Source organism: Podarcis liolepis (assembly GCF_965112155.1).
Source record: "Podarcis liolepis genome assembly, chromosome: 10".
Lineage (NCBI taxonomy): Eukaryota > Metazoa > Chordata > Lepidosauria > Squamata > Lacertidae > Podarcis > Podarcis liolepis.
This window is the reverse complement of record NC_139562.1, coordinates 12,365,335-12,385,437: the sequence shown is the minus strand read 5'-3', so window position 1 is coordinate 12,385,437 and position 20,103 is coordinate 12,365,335. Positions and strand designations below refer to the sequence as shown.

The 20,103-nt window shown below is 46.9% G+C and overlaps 1 protein-coding gene across 2 annotated transcripts in view; it reads left to right on the top strand.

Annotated features, from left to right (window-relative positions):
• The window catches only part of GYS2 (glycogen synthase 2), a 65,285-nt gene that overhangs the window by 23,096 nt on the left and 22,086 nt on the right, over positions 1 to 20,103 (top strand). For both annotated transcript variants that reach the window (XR_014516122.1, XM_083461174.1), the window contains one exon: positions 17,037 to 17,181. Coding sequence is in view for 1 of the 2 variants with exons in the window: in XM_083461174.1 (XP_083317300.1) it covers positions 17,037 to 17,181 (145 nt within the window). In the remaining variant the exon portion in view is untranslated. The remainder of the gene's footprint in view (positions 1 to 17,036; positions 17,182 to 20,103) is intronic.

Genomic DNA, 20,103 nt, shown 5'->3' with positions numbered 1-20,103 from the left:
GTTGCTTGAAGAAGTACAGTGGTACCTCAGATTAAGTACTTATTTGTTCCGGAGGTCCGTACTTAACCTGAAACTGTTCTTAACCTGAAGCGCCACTTTAGCTAATGGGGCCTCCTGCTGCCGCGGCGCCGCCAGAGCTCTATTTCTGTTCTCATCCTGAAGCAAAGTTCTTAACCTGAAGCACTATTTCTGGGTTAGCGGAGTCTGTAACCTGAAGTGTATGTAACCTGAAGCGTATGTAACCTGAGGTACCACTGTACTTCAGTTTCGCAATTGGCAGAAGACTCTATCAAATCTACTCCACATGTTCAGTGAATGTGAGGATTCACACTGGAAACACCCCTGACCTTTGGGCAAGGAGCATGTTTCAATTTCTGGGAATGGAGTTGAGAGATGACCTAACCTGGGGAGAAAACAGCAAAGACCTGATGAAGAGAGCACAGCAGAGGTTATATTTTCTGAGAATCCTCCGGAAAAATAATCTCTCACAGGACCTGTTGATGGTATTTTACCATTGTACTGTTGAGAGTGTATTAACTTATGGTCTGTGTGTGTGGTTTGGGAGCTGCACGGTCAGGGGAAAAACAACGCTGTCCAAGGTTGTAAAGACTGCGGAGAGAATAATTGGGTGCACTCTTCCCACCTTGGATCAAATCTATCCTTCCAGGTGCCATAAGAAAACTGCAGAGATAGTGCAGGATAGTGCGCACCCCAGAAATGATCTCTTTTAGCTTCTGCCTTCTGGAAGAAGGTACAGGGTTATAAAGACTAGGACTAGCCGCCTGAGAAACAGTTTCTATCCAAATGCAATTTTGGTTCTAAACGCAGTGTAAGGTATTCTCTATGTGAGTATATTGTATTCAATTACAGTGGTGCCCTGCAAGACGAATGCCTCGCAAGACGGAAAACTCGCTAGACGAAAGAGTTTTCCGTTTTGGAGGTGCTTCGCAAAACGAATTTCCTATGGGCTTGCTTCGCAAGACGACAATGTCTTGCGAGTTCCTGCTGGTTTTCCCCCCTCCCCCCCTTTTTCTAAGCTGCTAAGCCGCTTATCAGCTGATCCAATTAGCAGATAAGCCGCTAAAAGCCGCTAATAGCACTAATAGCACTAATCCGCTAATCCGTCAATGGGCTTGCTTTGCAAGACGAAAAAACCGCTAGACGAAGAGAATCACAGAACGGATTCTTTTCGTCTTGCGAGGCACCACTGTATGGGGTATCAGAGTTTTTAGGGGCTAACCAGGCTGGGATAGTTGGGATAGCAGGCTTCTTGGTTTTCTGAACGTCTGATGTAGATTTTTTCAATTTCATTGTTCTGTATGGGACAATGACAATAATGATTATCGTATTGTATCGTATCGTACAAGGTCTGAACAAGGGGCACCTACCCACACATAGCTGCTTGTGCACAGGTGTCCTAAAGCCAGCGTCCTTCCACCTTGATTCCCCAGACGTTGCAGGACTACAACTCCCATCACCCATGACTCTTGGCTAAGATGGCAGAGGATGATGGGATTTGTAGCCCAGCAAGATCTGGGAGCCCAAGGTTGAAGGACACTGTCTAAGCAACTGGAGCCTTCTGTACCATTGAGGATCCTGTGACCATATGGAGCAGGCGCACTCTTAGACCTATGACAAACATCCCTTTTCAGACATTTGGACTTGACATACGCAGGTGACAGGCAGGCAGGGCCAGTGTGGCACTCAGCATCAAGGGAAAGGAGTCAACACACAAAGTGGTAATTCTCTCTCCTGCACACATTTCAATGTTCTTAGTGGGAAAGGTCTAGAAGGGGCTAGATAGACTCATGTACAGGAGCTTCTCCTGGACTTCCCCGGTTCAGATTGCAGCTGGGGGTGACAATGTCAATAGAAAAGAGACAGTCACAGAACTGAGAAATTGCACAAAACAAATGAAATACCGCAATATTCACAGTTGAGTCCTCAACCTTTTATTACTGTGCTTTGCTTTCTTCACGTTGGGCTTTGTTTAAAACTTGCCATTTAGGTTCTCAAACCTTTTTTGTAAATTCGGTATCAGAAACTGTACTTTTGAGTCCTCAATCCTTTATTACTGTGTTTTGCTTTACCTAGGTCGACCTAGGATTATAATACTTCAGAATTTGGGGGGGGGGGTTGTACCTCTTTTTTTGAATTTTGGTCATTTAAAGTTTATGATTTTTCTATTTCCTTCTGAGGAAACTGAATAGTTCAGTGAAAAGAGGTTTGTAGCCGGCATCCCGTTAAGGCTTTGTTCAATTTTAGGTTTTTCTAATTTTTTTCCTTAAGCTTTTTGGTTTTTATTATTTAGTTTATTTCCACAAGATAATATTTCTAGTCGATTACTTCTCGTTTTGGGGGTGACAATGTGGCTGAATTCAGACAGCCCCTCTGGTTGAACTTGACAAAGACCTTTCTCTTCCACCAAGCATTTTGAGGAATCTTTCTGTTTTTATGATACAGTGGTACCTCGGGTTAAGTACTTAATTTGTTCCGGAGGTCCGTACTTAACCTGAAACTGTTCTTAACCTGAAGCACCACTTTAGCTGCCACGCTGCCGGAGCACGATTTTTGTTCTCATCCTGAAGCAAAGTTCTTAACCTGAAGCACTATTTCTGGGTTAGCAGAGTCTGTAACCTGAGGCGTATGTAACCTGAAGCATATGTAACCCAAGGTACCACTGTAAATGCATTCTTTTTAAAGAGTTCATGTATGGCATTTTTTGCAAGTTAGTCAATTAAGCAGCATATAAATATCTGCAATAAAAATAATTATATATATATATATATATATATATATATATATATATATATATCAGTGTTGGGAGCAACTCTCTAGGCAGGCTGAGGGTGCTGCATTCATTTTTTATTTTTCTAAAGTGAGGGCTTTTAAAAGCCTCCCTAGAATTGTTCCTTAGCACAGCTCAGGGGGTCTAGTAATTGGATCATAAGCCTTTCACTTCTAGGTCAGCAGTTCAGAGCTGTTAAAGACCTAAAGCCCATTAGAGGTTGAGAGAGCTATTTAGTGGCATATGTTGGATTGCTCCACTTCTTTTTCACTGCCCCGCCCCCTGCAACCAAGAGTGAAGATTTGTGGCTCTTCCAAAAGACAACTGACTAAGGAGGAGCTTGTAGGAGGAATGTGGAAAGCGAGCAGTGAATGATTAGACAGTGTCTGCCCGCCTGCGTTGCTGTTAGCCAGTACAGTGGTACCTCTGGTTATGAACTTAATTCGTTCGGGAGGTCCGTTCTTAAGATGAAACCGTTCTTATCCTGAGGTGCGCTTTCGCTAATGGGACCTCCCCATGTGTGCACACTTCCAGCGCGCAATTTTCGTTCTCATCCTGGGGCAAAGTTCACAACCAGGAGCAGCTACTTCAGGGTTGGCAGAGCTCGTAACCTGAAGCGTTCATAACCAGAAGCGTTCGTAACCAGAGGTAGCACTGTACTGCGTAACAGAGGCCTGGAATAAACAATGAGGGGGGGAAAATCCTGCTTATCTGCTTCCCAGAGCATTTTGCTGGCTGCTATTGCTCAGAGAATGAAATAATAATAATAATAATAATAATAATAATAATAATAATAATAATAATAAATTATTATTTATTATTATTTATACCCCGCCCATCAGGCTGCGTTTCCCCAGCCACTCTGGGCGGCTTCCAACAAAATATTAAAATACAATAGTCTATTAAACATTAAAAGCTTCCCTATACAGGGCTGCCTTCAGATGTCTTCTATAAGTCTGGTACAGTGGTACCTCGGGTTAAGTACTTAATTCGTTCTGGAGGTCCGTTCTTAACCTGAAACTGTTCTTAACCTGAAGCACCACTTTAGCTAATGAGGCCTCCTGCTGCTGCCGCACCGCCGGAGCACGATTTCTGTTCTCATCCTGAAGCAAAGTTCTTAACCCAAGGTGCTATTTCTGGGTTAGCGGAGTCTGTAAGCTGAAGTGTATGTAACCTGAAGCGTATGTAACCACTGTAGTTGTTCTTCTCTTTGACATCTGGTGGGAGGGTGTTCCACAGGGCGGGTGCCACTACCGAGAAGGCCCTCTGCCTGGTTCCCTGTAACTTGGCTTCTCGCAGCGAGGGAACCACCAGAAGGCCCTCGGGGTCGACAAACATTTCCGCTTGTGGGCCGGATCACACGCACACCGCTCTTTCCCCGCTGGCTTTCGGAGCAATGGCAGGGGAAGAGGAAGCATCTGTGGCTTCCTATAGGAGCTTCCTGCAGCCAATAGGAAGCTGTGGCTGCGTCCCGGAAGTCAGTCCCCACACAGAGCAACTGGCGTAGCACGCCAGTTTAGCTCTGCGCGGGGACTGACTAAGCAGGCGGCAAGGGCCGGGGGCCGGTTTCATGACACCCTCAGTCCGTATCCGGCCCGCAGGCTGTAGTTTGCTGACCCCTGAAATAGATGGACCTTTCATATTATTGACAGGATACGGTTGCCATGTTTCAAAAAGTGAAAATCCAGACACAAAACACAAAGTTGTTGAGCTTTATATAGTTTTGCCCAAAATTGTTGAGGTTACTTCCCTCCCCCCAAAAAGTCTCTTTTAAAAAGGAAGAGGTTTTCAGCTGTTTTTAATTAAATTCACCCCCCAAAAATTGGACACTGTTTACGGGGGCAGAATACCGGCTATGTCCAGGAAATTTCAGACATATGGCAATCCTATGACAGGCGGACTCAAGCCTGTGGCAGGTCTTGAACCAGCAATCTGAGCTGGGAGTTTAAGGCTGTGTATTTCCAACCATCTCTGGCCAAAGGATAGCGCTGCAAGGAGACTTAACCACTCTGTAAACCCAGTGGCGTAGCGTGGGTTGTCAGCACCCGGGGCAAGGCAAGTAATTTGCGTCCCCTAACCCGTGGATTTTAGCACTCGAATGCGAGCGCGCCCCCCCATATGTTGTGCCCGGCCCCCCTGCACCCCCACGCTACGCCACTGGGGCTGGGGGCAAGCGAAGGAGCCAAGGACCCCCCCCAAAGGCTCAGCAGGAATTTATTAAATTTATTATTTGTGGAGCCCCCACGGGCCGAGGTAGCCGAAGCCCCCTCCCCTCGGGCGCCTCCCCGCCCCCTCCTCTCCTTGGGCTGTAGGTGGAGCTCCAGATCCGGGCTTGGCGAGCGCCTCTCCTCCCTGCCGGGTCTGGGGGCTTCCAGACGTGCTCCGTCCTTGCCCCCCCCCCCCGCGGCTGAGACTTGCGCTGAGAGCCGGAGCCAGCGGCGCCCCCATCTGCCGGGAGACCCTCACCCGCCCGCCGGCTTCCTCTCGGAGTATTTTGGGGAGCGCAGCGCGCGACGAGGCCCCTCGGAGCTCTCCTCCCTCCCAGTCGGCAGAAGCAGCTGCCGCCTGTGGCTGGGCCGAGGGGATGCCGGCGGCAGCGGGGTGCGGAGGCTGCCCATGCCCGGCCAGGCGTCGGTGGCGGCGTCGGCACTGCTGCAGCGGCTGCTCCTCCTGCGAGCAGTGAGTGGAGCGCAGCCGCAGCGGCGGCGGGGGGGCGCACGCACGCTAGGGCGCAAGGCTGGCGGTGGCGGCGGGGAGCCCGGCGGAGGAAGGAATTTGTCCCTTCCCTCTGGACTCGCCCCCCCAGATGTTGCGCCCGGTGCGGCCGGCACCCCTGGCACCCCCCATGCTACGCCACTGTGTAAACCCTCTTTCACCAATAGTCTAGGTCAAGTCAGATGCTCCTCCCTCCCTCATATAAACTTTCCTCACTTGGTTTGAGAAACCAGGAGTGTGGTGGCTGATAAGCCAATGAACCACTTTGCCTTCCCTGCAAAAGAGTGGGTCTCTGACATATTTTTTACATGTAGGGTAGCTGTCGTTTAGGCACAGCAGAATTTGCCTCCAGTCATCTAGATCGACTGATTGCTCCTTTGCCTGTTCTTCACTTTAGGGGGGAACGTGATCATGTCAAAGCTGATCAACTGGCCCTTCAGCGCCGGCTCAAGTAGTCTGTGTTAAAAGTTAGTAGCCAGAGAGGGAAAGCACACAGCCAACCAAGAGATAAAAATGAGTGACAGAATTGTCACAATATGGCAGGACATTGCTGCAGGCGGTGTTCGAAACTCCCATTGTTGTAGGCTCATTTTGTGACAGGGAGTTGCTTGATTTCATAAAATTTATGCACCCCTTGATTGTAAAACAACAACAACACCTCAAAGAGGTTTACAGAAAGATAAAACAATAAAATGGAGAGAGAGAAATCACAACCATATTTTAAAACATACAAAAAATACTAGAACAGATTAAAATCACCTTAACTTTCTAAGCATCTGGTTAGGCCTGTCTAAACACAAATGTTTTTAGCAGGCGCCGAAGGGAAGACGCCTGTTTGATTTCAATAGGCAGGGAGTTTCAAAGGGCAGGGTACAGTGGTACCTCAGGTTAAGAACTTAATTTGTTTTGGAGGTCCGTTCTTAACCTGAAACCGTTCTTAACCTGAGGTACCACTTTAGCTAATGGGGCCTCCCGCTGCCGCTGCGCGATTTCTGTTCTCATCCTGAAGCAAAGTTGTTAACCCGAGGTACTATTTCTGGGTTAGCGGAGTCTGTAACCTGAAGCGTATGTAACCTGAAGCGTTTGTAACCCGAGGTACCACTGTATTATGTAGCACCTGCAGTAGTAATACAATGGTGTTTACATTCATTGTAAGTTGCCTAGACACTGCCTGGTGTTAGGTGATATGACAACAACAACTCCCAAGAGCGTGAAGGACAGGAGCACTCAGTATAGTCGCAGGCTGGAATCAAGCGATGGAGTGAGTCATCAGAAAAGTCTAACCCAGGGGTCGACACCTGGCTTGAGAGCAGTACATGTGAAAAGGATCTAGGAGTCTTGGTTGACCACAAACTTGACATGAGCCAACAGTGTGACGCGGCAGCTAAAAAAGCCAATGCAATTCTGGGCTGCATCAATAGGAGTATAGCATCTAGATCAAGGGAAGTAATAGTGCCACTGTATTCTGCTCTGGTCAGACCTCACCTGGAGTACTGTGTCCAGTTCTGGGCACCACAATTCAAGAAGGACACTGACAAACTGGAACGTGTCCAGAGGAGGGCAACCAAAATGGTCAAAGGCCTGGAAACGATGCCTTATGAGGAACGGTTAAGGGAGCTGGGCATGTTTAGCCTGGAGAAGAGGAGGTTAAGGGGTGATATGATAGCCATGTTCAAATATATAAAAGGATGTCACATAGAGGAGGGAGAAAGGTTGTTTTCTGCTGCTCCAGAGAAGCAGACACGGAGCAATGGATCCAAACTACAAGAAAGAAGATTCCACCTAAACATTAGGAAGAACTTCCTGACAGTAAGAGCTGTTCGACAGTGGAATTTGCTGCCAAGGAGTGTGGTGGAGTCTCCTACTTTGGAGGTCTTTAAGCAGAGGCTTGACAACCATATGTCAGGAGTGCTCTGATGGTGTTTCCTGCTTGGCAGGGGGTTGGACTCGATGGCCCTTGTGGTCTCTTCCAACTCTATGATTCTATGATTCTATGATTCTATGATAGGTTTATCTTGCCTGGGCCGGATCGGTCCTGCGGAGCCACTATTTACTGTTGGATGTGGTTCTCCTAAAAGTCCCAAGGAAGAACTAGCCAGCAAAGAGGATCTGCACCTCATTCGCAGATCTGAGAGAGTCACAAAGGGAATACCACCCAAGAGGAGTCTGCTAACTCAGCTGTTGCATGTATAGCTGTAGCTAACAACTCAAACCAGGTTCAAGGTTTGTCCACGACAGAGACAAAGCCACTCCTGGAGGTTGCAGGGCGCAACACAATTCTCCCTAACCAAGGTAGACCAGGAGCTCTAGTTCGTTGGAAGACAGGTAACCAGAGGTTTGAACTGGTGGATCCAGTTGCAGGTAGTTCCAAAGATGGAGCTGGGACAACAGGGGTTTGTTATGTGTATAACAACTGTTTGTTTTTCTCTCTTGATGCTGCACTTGTTTACGCAGCTAGTGTTACCTCAAATGGGGGAGGATGTTGGGATTGGTGTTCCCACCAGCTGCGAGGAAGCAGCGCATTGTTGACATCATGTGATGTCTCTGAGAGAGAGAGAGAGAGGCCCCGATGTCTGGGGAAGGTGGCACCCTTCCTGGGGGTGTTTTTCCAACACACACGAGCGCGTGAGCATGCGCCACCGCGATTTCCGGCACCACGGAAGCAAGTCCCCATGCTGCACTGCGCTGGTTTAGCACAGCGCATGAGTGGGCAACTCAGTTTGGCGGCAGCTCGTGGGCCAGTCAAATGACCTCTGTGGGCTGTTTCCAGCCCATGGGCCTTAGGTTGGTGACCCCTGGTCTACCCTGTTGTACTGTCTCATCAGATAAATTCCAATCAACCTGTCCTTCAACTCACCATAAGGCTATTATGGACTCTTGGACTAGGCTGCCAAGAGGGAGACAATGAGATTTCTCTCACAACCTTGCAGAGCGAGGTCAAAGGCTAGACATCATGTATGGCCTTGGCAAAGGGTCATGGCTGGAATTCATAAGGGAGGCAAATAATGGGAGGAGAAGGAATTGTCTGGTCTATAAATGGAGACCTGCCTTCTACGGATAAATAGGATTATAATGGTGCGCCTTGATGCCTAAGTCTGCTCAGAAGAAGCAACTGGCCCCCAGGATTAGGGGTGATTGATAAATTCGATTTCTGTTAATTCCAGCGTGAACTGACCTGGTCTGCACCTCCTGCGCTAACGGGCAGATCGGAACCTTCCGCCTTCACACTACTATGGATTTTGTGGTGCCATTGTGGGCTCAAAAGGCAAAGCAAAGTGCATTGGGACACATATTTTAGGATGGAACGTGTTTAGAACTGTGTACAGTGGTACCTCGGATTACATACACTACAGGTTACATATGCTTCAGGTTACACACTCAGCTAACCAAGAAATAGTACCTCGGATTAAGAACTTTGCTTCAGGATGAGAACATAAATCGTGCTCCGGCGGTGCGGCAGCAGCAGGAAGCCCCGCTAGCTAAAGTGGTGCTTCAGGTTAAGAACAGTTTCAGGTTAAGAACGGACCTCCAGAATGAATTAAGTTCTTAACCCAAGGCACCACTGTATACAGAGAAGATGAAATGTGCATTTTCTGATAAAATACTGATCCACCCCTAACAAAACATGAGCCTTTTTGTGTGGCCTTGGGACGCTCTCCAAGCCACATACCCTCTCTGCAAGCCATGCCCCCTCACTGACCTTCCCCCTCCCCGCCTTGAGTAATTTTGCCAAGCTGGAATGTGTCCTGGAATTGTGTTAATGGTCTTTTCTTGCCTGGTGGAGAGAGAGACAGAGAGAGAGAGAGAGAGAGAGAGAGAGAGAGAGAGAGAGAGATTTAACACCACAATGGTAAGACTCCTGTCCATTGCTCTTTCTAAGCCCCCCCCCCCATGTTGCCTCTAGATGGTTGCCCATGTTGCAATGCGGGAGTCTGAAAAAGGTCCCCCACCCTGATTTATTATTATTATTATTATTATGATTTTTTAAAATGATAATATTTCAACTGAACAAAATAAAATAGAAACAGAAAGGGGAGGGAGAAAGGGGGAAAGGTATATTAAAGGTAAAGGGACCCCTGACCATTAGGTCCAGTCGTGGCTGACTCTGGGGTTGCGGCGCTCATCTCGTTTTACTGGCCAAGGGAGCCGGCGTACAGCTTCCGGGTCATGTGGCCAGCATGACTAAGCCGCTTCTGGCGAACCAGAGCAGCACACAGAAACGCCGTTTACCTTCCTGCCAGAGCGGTACCTATTTATCTACTTGCACTTTGGCGTGCTTTCGAACTGCTAGGTTGGCAGGAGCAGGGACTGAGCAACGGGAGCTCACGCCATCGCGGGGATTTGAACCGCCAACCTTCTGATCGGCAAGTCCTAGGCTTTGTGGTTTAACCCACAGCGCCACCCGCATCCCTAGAAGGTATATTATATCACTGTATATGCCAAGAACTACAATTCCACATATGCTTGTCTAGTATATACCGGTAGGTATATAAATGTTATTAAATGCATTCCAAATATCACTATACTTGTCCATACAGCGTCTATGTCTGCAAGCAATCCATTCATAAGTTGCGAGTGTTGCCATATCTGCAATCCATTGACTAAAGGGAGCCATAGGTTTATCTTTCCAGTGCATCAATATAAGTTTTTTGGCCTTAGCAGGGGCACAAAAGAATCCCATTTACGTTGTCCAGTTGTCAGATTCCATACAGTAGGTACATAATTCAAAAGAATATTTTGAAAATGTCAACTATTTCCACACAGTCATGTTTATACAAACCGATACTTTCACCCAAAATGTAGCAAGTGAAGCAAGCACGTTATAAAAACAGGAGTTTCAAAAAAGCATTATCCTTATTACCCCACCACACCTGATTTAATCAACTGTCTGTAATTTTAAAATTGCTTCCCTGGGGGGGGGGGGGGAGCTTACATAGATTTTGCATCAGATGTCATATGGCACTGGAGAAATTGAAGATCCTCTCCAGTCTCAAGCTGGCTATTAATGTCCTGGATAGGAGAGTTGTGGTCTGGAACGTCTCCCTGACCTTGACTTTGAGGGAACCACCCATGGTCTCCCAGCCATAAAGGATCACTTAAGACTAAGAGGATTGCAATTCAACTGTAATCATTGACACCTTATTAGAGTTAAGAATTGGTTAACATTGTGGAGATTTGGCTTTTGCGGGTAGAAAACGGGTGATGACCATTTGAACTCTTAATTGAGTGCTCCGACATCTCTGTTGGGGTTCCACCATGCCCTGACACTTCCCTTTCCCCTTTGAACTTTCTGTGTCAACGCGATAGACTTGCCTAAGCACTTGTTGTCCTCATTTCTAAGATACCCTTTAGATGTTGGATGACTTGGTGAATTAGAATTCGTCCAGAAAGCTCACATATTGGAGGTCAGGCATACCATCTCAGCTAGAGGCACCGCTTCTGGTTCAGAGATTTCCCTTTAAATGTGACCCCCCCAAAAAAAACAACAACACCCCACCACTCTGGCTGAATAACTTGCCTGGACACTTAGGCCGTTTATGTAGGTACGCCCACCATCTGACAAAACGTGTTCTCCCTAGCAGAGAGCACATGTTGCGGTGGGGGATACAAGCCCCCCCAGTGTTGCTGGGCGGATTTGCGGAGTGACCCAGGCAGTGAATTGGTTAATTGGGTCGCTGGGGGGAATTGCTTGTTGCCAATTTTGAAGGGGGGGGGTCAGAGGTTTTAAATATTGGATGCCCAACTTTGGGCGTCCTCTTGGCTGCTTGCACCGGATCACCCCCCCTCCCTGTATTGGGGAGGTTGTTCGCTTGACCTCGCTATGCCTGTCATGGGGTCATCTGCTTTGAGGCAGGGGCCTGGTAGGAATTTTGTCCATTTGGCTGATTGGCTGGTGCCATTTGGTTTTTGCCTACTGCGTAGCAAATTGTCACAACTTGTAAGGTTGGCGGTTAGGCATTGGTTCAAATTGGTTGGTGGAGGGGTAAGTGCCTACCCCTCCAATGGTGGTGCGGAAAGGGAATTCCGTTAAAGCAATCCAGGGGCTTGCTATTCTTTTCGTCCTTGTCCCTGGCATCGGACTTGGGCCGTGCAAGCCACCAGGAGCATGAGGGTGAGAAGTGAGGGACTGAGGCCCAGCTTCATTTTCGCCTCTAAATTGTTTCCCTCACTGGCTTCCGCTGGAATCCGGAAGTCAGTTCTGTCCCTGGGCAAGGACAGACAGTCAGAACCAATGCCTAAGCAACCACTCACTTGTGTGTATTTGTTCAGTTTCTGTTAATTGGTTCTCGTGGGAAACTTGCAGATTCTAGCTTCACCAATTAACTCAAGCTGGTGTCAATTTACTCTTGGCAGAAAGCCCAGGTCTGCTTGACCTAGAAACTACTCACTCTGATTGGTTAACGACCAGCACTCAACTCTGTTATCTAGGATTGCTAGCACAGTTTGATGTGAGGTGTGTTAGGAGTTAGAAGTGCTGTGTATGGTTTTGAGAGAGAGAAAGAGAGGATTTATTTTGCTTTTATTTGTATGCAGAAACTCTGCTGGTTTTATTTTTCCTTTTAATAAATCCTGTAAATAGTTCTTCTGAGTCTAGCTGACTAGTCATTACCGCCGCAACTAGCTTCTTCGCTGTGCAGGAAAACTCTGCTACGTTTGGGCTAAAGCCAATAGGGCTATGCCTGACACTCCAAAGTTCCATGAGGTTATGGGCATAGTGCTGCCAGCCTGAGTTGTGGCGGTGTCAGCATCAACGGCGTTGGTTCCAGTAGTTCCAGAAGTTGTTGTTCTCTGGCTGGTTCCTGACTGTGGTGAGCTGGTGACGCAGCGGACACAAGGACAACAGCTGCAGCGTGTGAGTGCTGGGTGCTGTGGTTCCTGTTTTCTCTCTCGGTGGTCGTGAGTAGCTGGTTCCGGGTTCCAGGGACATCGCTCTCAAGATGGCCTCACAACCAGTTCAGATGGCTTTTGAGCGTCTGAATGACTCCAATTACTTGCTGTGGTCGGAACGCAGGCAGGCAGTGCTGCAGAGGGATCGTCTCTGGCAAGTGGTGAGTAAGTTTCCTACGAAGCCTGATGATGAAGACCTCGATAAAGACCAAAGAGCAAGGGCCACAATTGTCTTGGGGCTGGAATATTCCCAGTTGCCGTATGTGAGGGGAATCAAGACAGCTAGAGGTGTGTGGCAAGCACTTAAAGAACTCCATGTGCGTGAGACAGCGGTTTCCAAGCTGTTCATTCGCAAGGCATTGTACAAGGCAATGTTACAGCCTGGGGTTACAATGCAGGAACACCTACACAGTTTACAGTTAAAGTTTGCTGCGCTACAGGAAAGAGACTGTGCGTTAGACCAGCAGGAGAAGGTGGCTATTATTTTGAGTTCTCTCCCGGAAAGCTGGGATAATTTAGTTTTGTCTCTAGAAGGCATGCAGGAGCGTGATTTATCAGTCAGTTACGTTACTGGGCGTTTGATTGAAGAATGGCAGAAGAGGCAAGAAAGGTCGTTGGCTGCAGAGGCTTCTACAGGTGGACGGTTTGGAGGGAGTTCTCATGCCGTGCCAGAGGTGAAGCAAAAGCAGCGTACTGGTGAGGAGTCAGCGTTTGCTGTTAGGCGTTGTTTCCGATGTGGGTCTTCAGCACATCTAAAACGACAATGTCCGGAGTTGGTCAAGTCTCAGTTGCCGGTGCAGGAGCAGAGACGAGATCAGCAGCAGCAGCAGCAGCAGCAGCAGCGTAAAAAGAAATTCTTCAAACGAAAACAGTCGGCTCAGCTGGTGACCGGCGAGGTCAAGATTGCTGATGAGAAACAAGCGGTCTGGGTGGTCGATTCGGGAGCATCTCGCCACATCGTGAATTCAGATGAATTGTTTGTTTCCAAGAACTCAGCACAGCGCAGCCAGGTGGCTCTAGCAGACGGAAGTACTTCCGAAGTGATTTCGGGGGGTGCAGTTTTTGTTCCTTGTCTTCGTGAATGCCTGCAAAATGTACTTTGTGTGCCTTCATTAAGGAGCAATCTGATGTCTGTAGATTGTTTGCTAAAAGCTGGGTTTAAAGTGTATTTTGAAGGAGACAGTTGCATTATTAAGAAGGCTGGTGAGATTTTAGGCACTGCTAAGTCAGAGGGAGGCTTGTTTTGGCTTAAAGCAGGATCTCAAGTTGCAGCAGTAGTCAGTAAATCTCAGCCTGCAGTGAATAACAAAGCTATACATGACAACTGTGTGCACTTATTGCATAGGAAAATGGGGCATGCTTGCTGGAAAAGTGTACTAAAAATGTCTGAATTGGCTGATGGGGGTAATTTAAAGAGTTGTAACAAGTACCTTGATTGTAATGTTTGTAAAAAGGTTAAAACCCACAGAGTCTCTTACCCCAGAAGTGACAGAGTTAGTGAGTCACCGCTACAGCTGGTTCACATGGACGTAATTGGTCCATTTGCTGTAAGCAGGGGTGGATCGCGTTTTTCACTAACAATTGTGGATGACGCCACGCGCTACTCTTGGGTTTTTCCCATGAAAAATAAGGGTGACGTGTTCACTAAGTTTAAAGGCTGGGTGGCATCTGTGGAAAGATTTCTGTCCATTAAACTCAAAAGGATTCAGACGGACAGAGGTGGCGAATTTATGTCAAATGCCTTTAAAGATTGGTTACAGAAGCGTGGCATTGGGCATAGAAAAACGAACGTTTTTCCCCCAGAGGAGAATGGCGTTGCAGAGCGAAAAAACAGATCTTTACAAGATATGATGTTTGCCATGCTTGATGATGCTGATTTGCCCATGTCTTATTGGGGGGAGAGCATGCTCACCGCGTGTTATCTCCAAAACAGGCTCTTTCATCAAACACTAGGTACAACCCCGTACTTTAAATTGTTTCAGAAAAAACCCAAAATTGACCATTTGCATGTGTTTGGGTCAAAAGCCTGGGTATTAATTCCGAAACAAATGAGAAAGAAGGGAGATCCTAAGACCAAACAGTTAGTGTTTGTGGGTTACCAGGAGCTGGGAAAAGGTTTCCGCTTTGCTGAAGGGACAAATGGCATTGTGATCTCCAGGAATGCCAGTTTTTGTGAACATAGTGGCTGGGAGAGACTACATGCCAATACTGAGGTTTGGTTTGAACCTTCCCAGGAGCTCCATGACTCTGAAGGTAGACACAGAGAATCAGAGTCTGAGGGGGAGGAAAGTTCAGATAAGAGCTCTCAAGAAAGTGGAAGACCAGTTGCTAAGCAACAAAAGAGAGGTCGTAGTTCTGAGGAGGAAAGTGGGTCAGAAGAAAAATTTTCTCCCAGAAGATCTAAAAGACAAAACAAAGGAGTGCCTCCGGTGCGTTTTTCTCCTGATACTGCAAATGTGTTTAGTGTAATTGCAGAGCCCAAGAGTTTTCAGGAGGTGTTAAAGTTACCAAAAGAGGAGGCAGAGCTCTGGAAACAGGCAATGGAGGAAGAGATGTCCTCTCTGAATGAGCACAAGGTTTTTACACCAGTAGCAGCGCCTGAGGGGGCAAAGATTGTAGGCTGCAGGTGGGTGTACAAACTTAAACCTCTGGTGACAGGAGAGTACAAATACAAAGCTCGTTTAGTGGCTCAAGGATATTCTCAGAGGCCTGGAAAAGATTATGACGAAACTTTTTCCCCTACTGCTAAGGGGGACAGTGTAAGGCTGATTCTAACGCTTGGAGCAAAGAGAAAACTCCTGTTAAACCACTTTGATATCCAGACTGCATATTTACATGCACCAATATCAGAAGACCTGTATCTAGCCGAACCGCCTGGTTATGAGACAGGTTCCAATAGAGTGTTAAAATTAAACAAAGCTCTATATGGTCTCAAACAGGCTGCAAGATCTTGGAACAAATGTTTCCATGAGGCCTTAGTGTCATTTGGTTTCAAGCAGAGTACAGCTGACAATTGTGTTTATGTACGTGGTACCGGCAGTGATCAAGAGTTTTGTCTGATTTATGTAGATGATGTTTTGTATGCTTGCAAAACAGATAAACAAACTAAAAGGTTTGCCAAGCAATTGTCCAGTAAGTTCAAAGTGAAAGACTTAGGCCCGGTTAGGACATATCTAGGGTTGGAAGTGTGCTGGGCCCAAGATGGCAGCTGCCTAATTAGTCAGCAGAACAAAGTTAAACAACTACTGACTACATACAGGATGCAGGATTGCAAAGGGGCAGCGGTGCCTATGGATCCAGGTTTCATAAAAACACTTCATATAGATGAGAGTCCTGAATTTGAACATCCTGATGTATATCACTCTGTAATTGGAAGTTTATTGTATCTAGCACAGTGGTCCAGACCTGATATTAGCTATGCAGTAGGCATATTAAGTAGATTGGTCTCAAAACCCACACTAAATGCCTGGAAAGGGGTAAAACAAGTTCTGAGGTATCTCAAACAGACAATTGGCTATATGTTACAATTAAATTCTTCCGAGGACGAAATGTTGAGTTGCTACTGTGATAGTGATTGGGGAAATTTGCCGGATAGAAAATCTGTCACAGGACTAGTCATAAGGGTCGGTGGAGCTTTAATCAGCTGGCGGTCTCGCAAGCAAGACGTTGTAAGTGTGTCATCAACGGAATCAGAGTATGCCGCATTGAGTGAATTGTGCAACGAGGTGATTTATTTCAAGCATTTGTTGGCAGATTTAAATGTAAATTGTGGAGAACCAGTACAAGTTTACATTGATAATCAAGCTTGTATAACCTTAAGTAAAACAGAGGGTTTCAAATCGCGTTCCAAACATATCTCTGTAAAATACCAAAATGTACGTTGCTGTGTACAAGACAATGTAATCACCTGTACTTATGTGTCAAGTGAAGAAAATGTAGCAGATGTATTAACTAAACCATTGGCAAAGATAAAGAACAAGCGAATGTGCAAGGGTTTAGGTTTGCTGGAAAAATGATCTCCTACATAGGTGTATTTGGTGTTAATTGTTCAGCAGAATCTGTGAGGGGGTGTTCAGTTTCTGTTAATTGGTTCTCGTGGGAAACTTGCAGATTCTAGCTTCACCAATTAACTCAAGCTGGTGTCAATTTACTCTTGGCAGAAAGCCCAGGTCTGCTTGACCTAGAAACTACTCACTCTGATTGGTTAACGACCAGCACTCAACTCTGTTATCTAGGATTGCTAGCACAGTTTGATGTGAGGTGTGTTAGGAGTTAGAAGTGCTGTGTATGGTTTTGAGAGAGAGAAAGAGAGGATTTATTTTGCTTTTATTTGTATGCAGAAACTCTGCTGGTTTTATTTTTCCTTTTAATAAATCCTGTAAATAGTTCTTCTGAGTCTAGCTGACTAGTCATTACCGCCGCAACTAGCTTCTTCGCTGTGCAGGAAAACTCTGCTACGTTTGGGCTAAAGCCAATAGGGCTATGCCTGACACTCCAAAGTTCCATGAGTATTTAAATAAAGTTGTGGCCAAAATCGTGCCAAAAACCCAAACCAAAATTGATGTGTGATGTGTGAATTATTGGGGGGTGGCTTGGGGATCTCGACACGCAAGTAATTCTTGTTCTCCTTTTTGCTGTCCAACAGTTTGACATAGATAAAGAAGCAGGCGAGAGGCAGATATATCATCGGTACTGTATGGAACGGGCCTCTGTGCATTGTGCCCACGTCTTCACCACAGTCTCTCAGATAACGGCCATAGAAGCAGAGCACATGCTGAAGAGAACAGCTGGTAAGATCAAGATGTCGGAGGGGAACTGGTGCCAAACGCTTGCCAAGAGTTGGCAAATTGAGTTGGCTGGGATGCAGAAAGCGACTTGTTCCATTTGTAATGCATCTTTCATTGGCCTGTACCTATTACAATCCGGTGATATGGCTAGAGGATGTGCACTGAGGTAAAGCACTGATGCCCACCCAAATTTTTTTTTAAACAAATTCATGGAGGATGAGGCTATCAATGGCTTCTAGCCGCCATGCGTAAGTTCAACCTCCACTGTCAGAGGCAATATGCCTCTGAATGCTGGTTTCTGGGAATCACAAGTGGCGAGAGGCCTCTTACACTCATGCTTGCAGACTTTCCAGGGGCTTCTGGATGGCCACTGTGAGAAAAGGATGTTGCACTAGCCGGGCCATTGACCCTGATCCAGCAGGACTCTTCTTATGCTGGGTAAGACAGAGGCAGAATTAATTTCCAGGCGCAATTCAAAGCGCTGGTGCTGATCTGTAAAGCTTTACATGCCTTAAAGCAGGGCTCAGCAACCTAAGGCCCATAGGCCGGAAGTGGCCCACGGAGGTCGTTTGACCGGCCCCCAAGCCGCCCCCAAACTGAGCTGCCCGCTCGCGCGCTGTGTTAAACTGGCGCAGTGCGACGTGGGGACACACTTCCATAGTGTTAGAAATAACTTCTGCGCATGCAGATGCCGAAAATTGCATCTGCGCAGCAAAAGTCCATCTCATCCTACAAGCGGTTTTGGCTTAGGGCCCTCATATCTACGGGACCGCCTCTCCTGGTATGCCCCGCAGAAGACTTTAAGGTCCATGAATAACCATAGTTTAGAAGTCCTGGGCCCTAAGGAAGTCAGACTATCCTCGGCCAGGGCCTTTTCAGTGATGGCTCCGACCTGGTGGAATGCTCTGTCCCATGAGACTAGGGCCCTTCAGGATTTAACCTCCTTCCGTCAGGCCTGTAAGACAGAGCTATTCCTCCTGGCCTTTAATTTGAATTCAGCCTGATCTTTTATTTCCCTTCTCTTCCTTCCCCCTCCCCTTTTATGAAGATCACCCGCTCTGAGACCTCACAGCTAATTCTCCCCTGGCCTCCTCGCTGGCCCAAGTAGGACCAATTCAGCCAGCTAGCCCTGGGGATTATCTAATTGATTTTAGATTTTTATTGTAGCCAGTTGGCACTCTCACTTTGCTCAGCTGTATTCCGCCCCAGATCCCGAAGTAAATGTTGTCTCCACTCTTCCAGCATCTGCCTTGCCCACCTGGGAGCCAGTCTCCCCAGAGAGATGTATACAACTAATCAGCACGCTTTCAGGGGATAAATCCCCGGGGGAAGATATGATACCACCTGAGGTATTCTTATCGAACCAGACGTGGTGGGCCCCTATCTTAGCATCTCTCTTTACCACTATTAATGCTACTCTTAAGATTCCACCTAATTGGAAACAGAGCATAGTCATCCCAATACATAAAAAGGGGGACCCACAAGATCCGTGTAACTATTGACCTATCAGCCTGCTGGATATATCATACAAGGTCTACTCTAGATTCTTGCTAGAGAAATTAATCGAGTGGGCTGAAGAAACAAAGCTATTCCACCCGGAACAGGCTGGCTTCCGTAAAGGTCACAGTACATCTGGCCAATGTCTTGTTCTATTTACCCTGATTGATAAATACCTAAACAGGTTCAACTGCAAACTACACGCGGCTTTTGTGGACTTGACCTCCGCTTTTGACTCCATCCCCAGAGATAGGCTGTGGCAGAAGCTTAGTTACACTAACATAGATAAGAGACTCCTCCACCTTCTTATGGAAATTCATAATGACATTTCGGCTAGAGTAAAATTCGGCCCTCTGGGTGCTCTATCTGATCCTTTCCCTCTGAATAAAGGGGTCAAACAGGGCTGCCTCTTGGCCCCTTTTCTATTCAATTTCTACATCAATGACATCGTCACAACCATGAAGGCCCTAAATCAATCTGCCCCCTCTTTACAACAGCTCAAGATCCCCATATTACTCTATGCGGACGACATGGTGATACTGTCTTTAACCAAGCAGGGCTTAAACAACATGCTCAGAGGGCTCATGACATATTGCGATACCAATTCCCTCAAAATCAATTTCGCCAAAACCAAAATTCTTACTTTTGGCAAGAAAACTCGGAAGCCTTTCTGGAATTTTGAGGGCCACTCTATTGAATATTGTTCAGCTTTCAAGTATTTGGGTATCACTTTTCAGCATGGGCTTAGCTGGTCAGCTCACCTAAATATGACCATCCTGGCTGCCCGCAGAACCATCAAAGCCTTGGAGAAATTCTTCTACGCAAAAGGCGGCCAGTTGGTTCCACCAATCAGAAAAGCTTTTATCAGCAAAGTCCTCCCAATGTTACTGTATGGGGTTGAAATCTGGGGGTGGAATTTAAAAACACTACAACGGCTGGAGATTCTGCAAAACTCTTTTGCACGAAAGATACTGGGTCTCCCCAAGGGCTCGGTTGCTGCACAGTTGAGAACAGAACTGGGCCTCCCCTCCATTGTTGCGAGAGCCCACATTAGAATCATTAGTTTTTACTGTAAATTAATCAATGCCCCAGGTTCCCTACTAGCTAGGCAAGCCTTTTTATCTTGTTCTCACACCAACAAATGGTCCAAGGCCATGGAGACTATTACTGCACGCTACTCCCTCCCAGATCTCGACACGCTGTCATCTTGGCACCAACATAAAATCCGGGCCTGGATTCTTACAAGAGACGAGGCCATGGACCGGGCACAGTCCATTACAGCTCGCCTCTCCATGTGGCTCCCTAAAGTGAAAGTGGTAAGATCACTTGCCAACTACTTGATAGACCTGACGGAGCCCAATTTGAGAAGAGCGTTTACTATGGCCCGTTTCCATTCTATACCCACGGCCTTCCTGCAGGGGATTTACT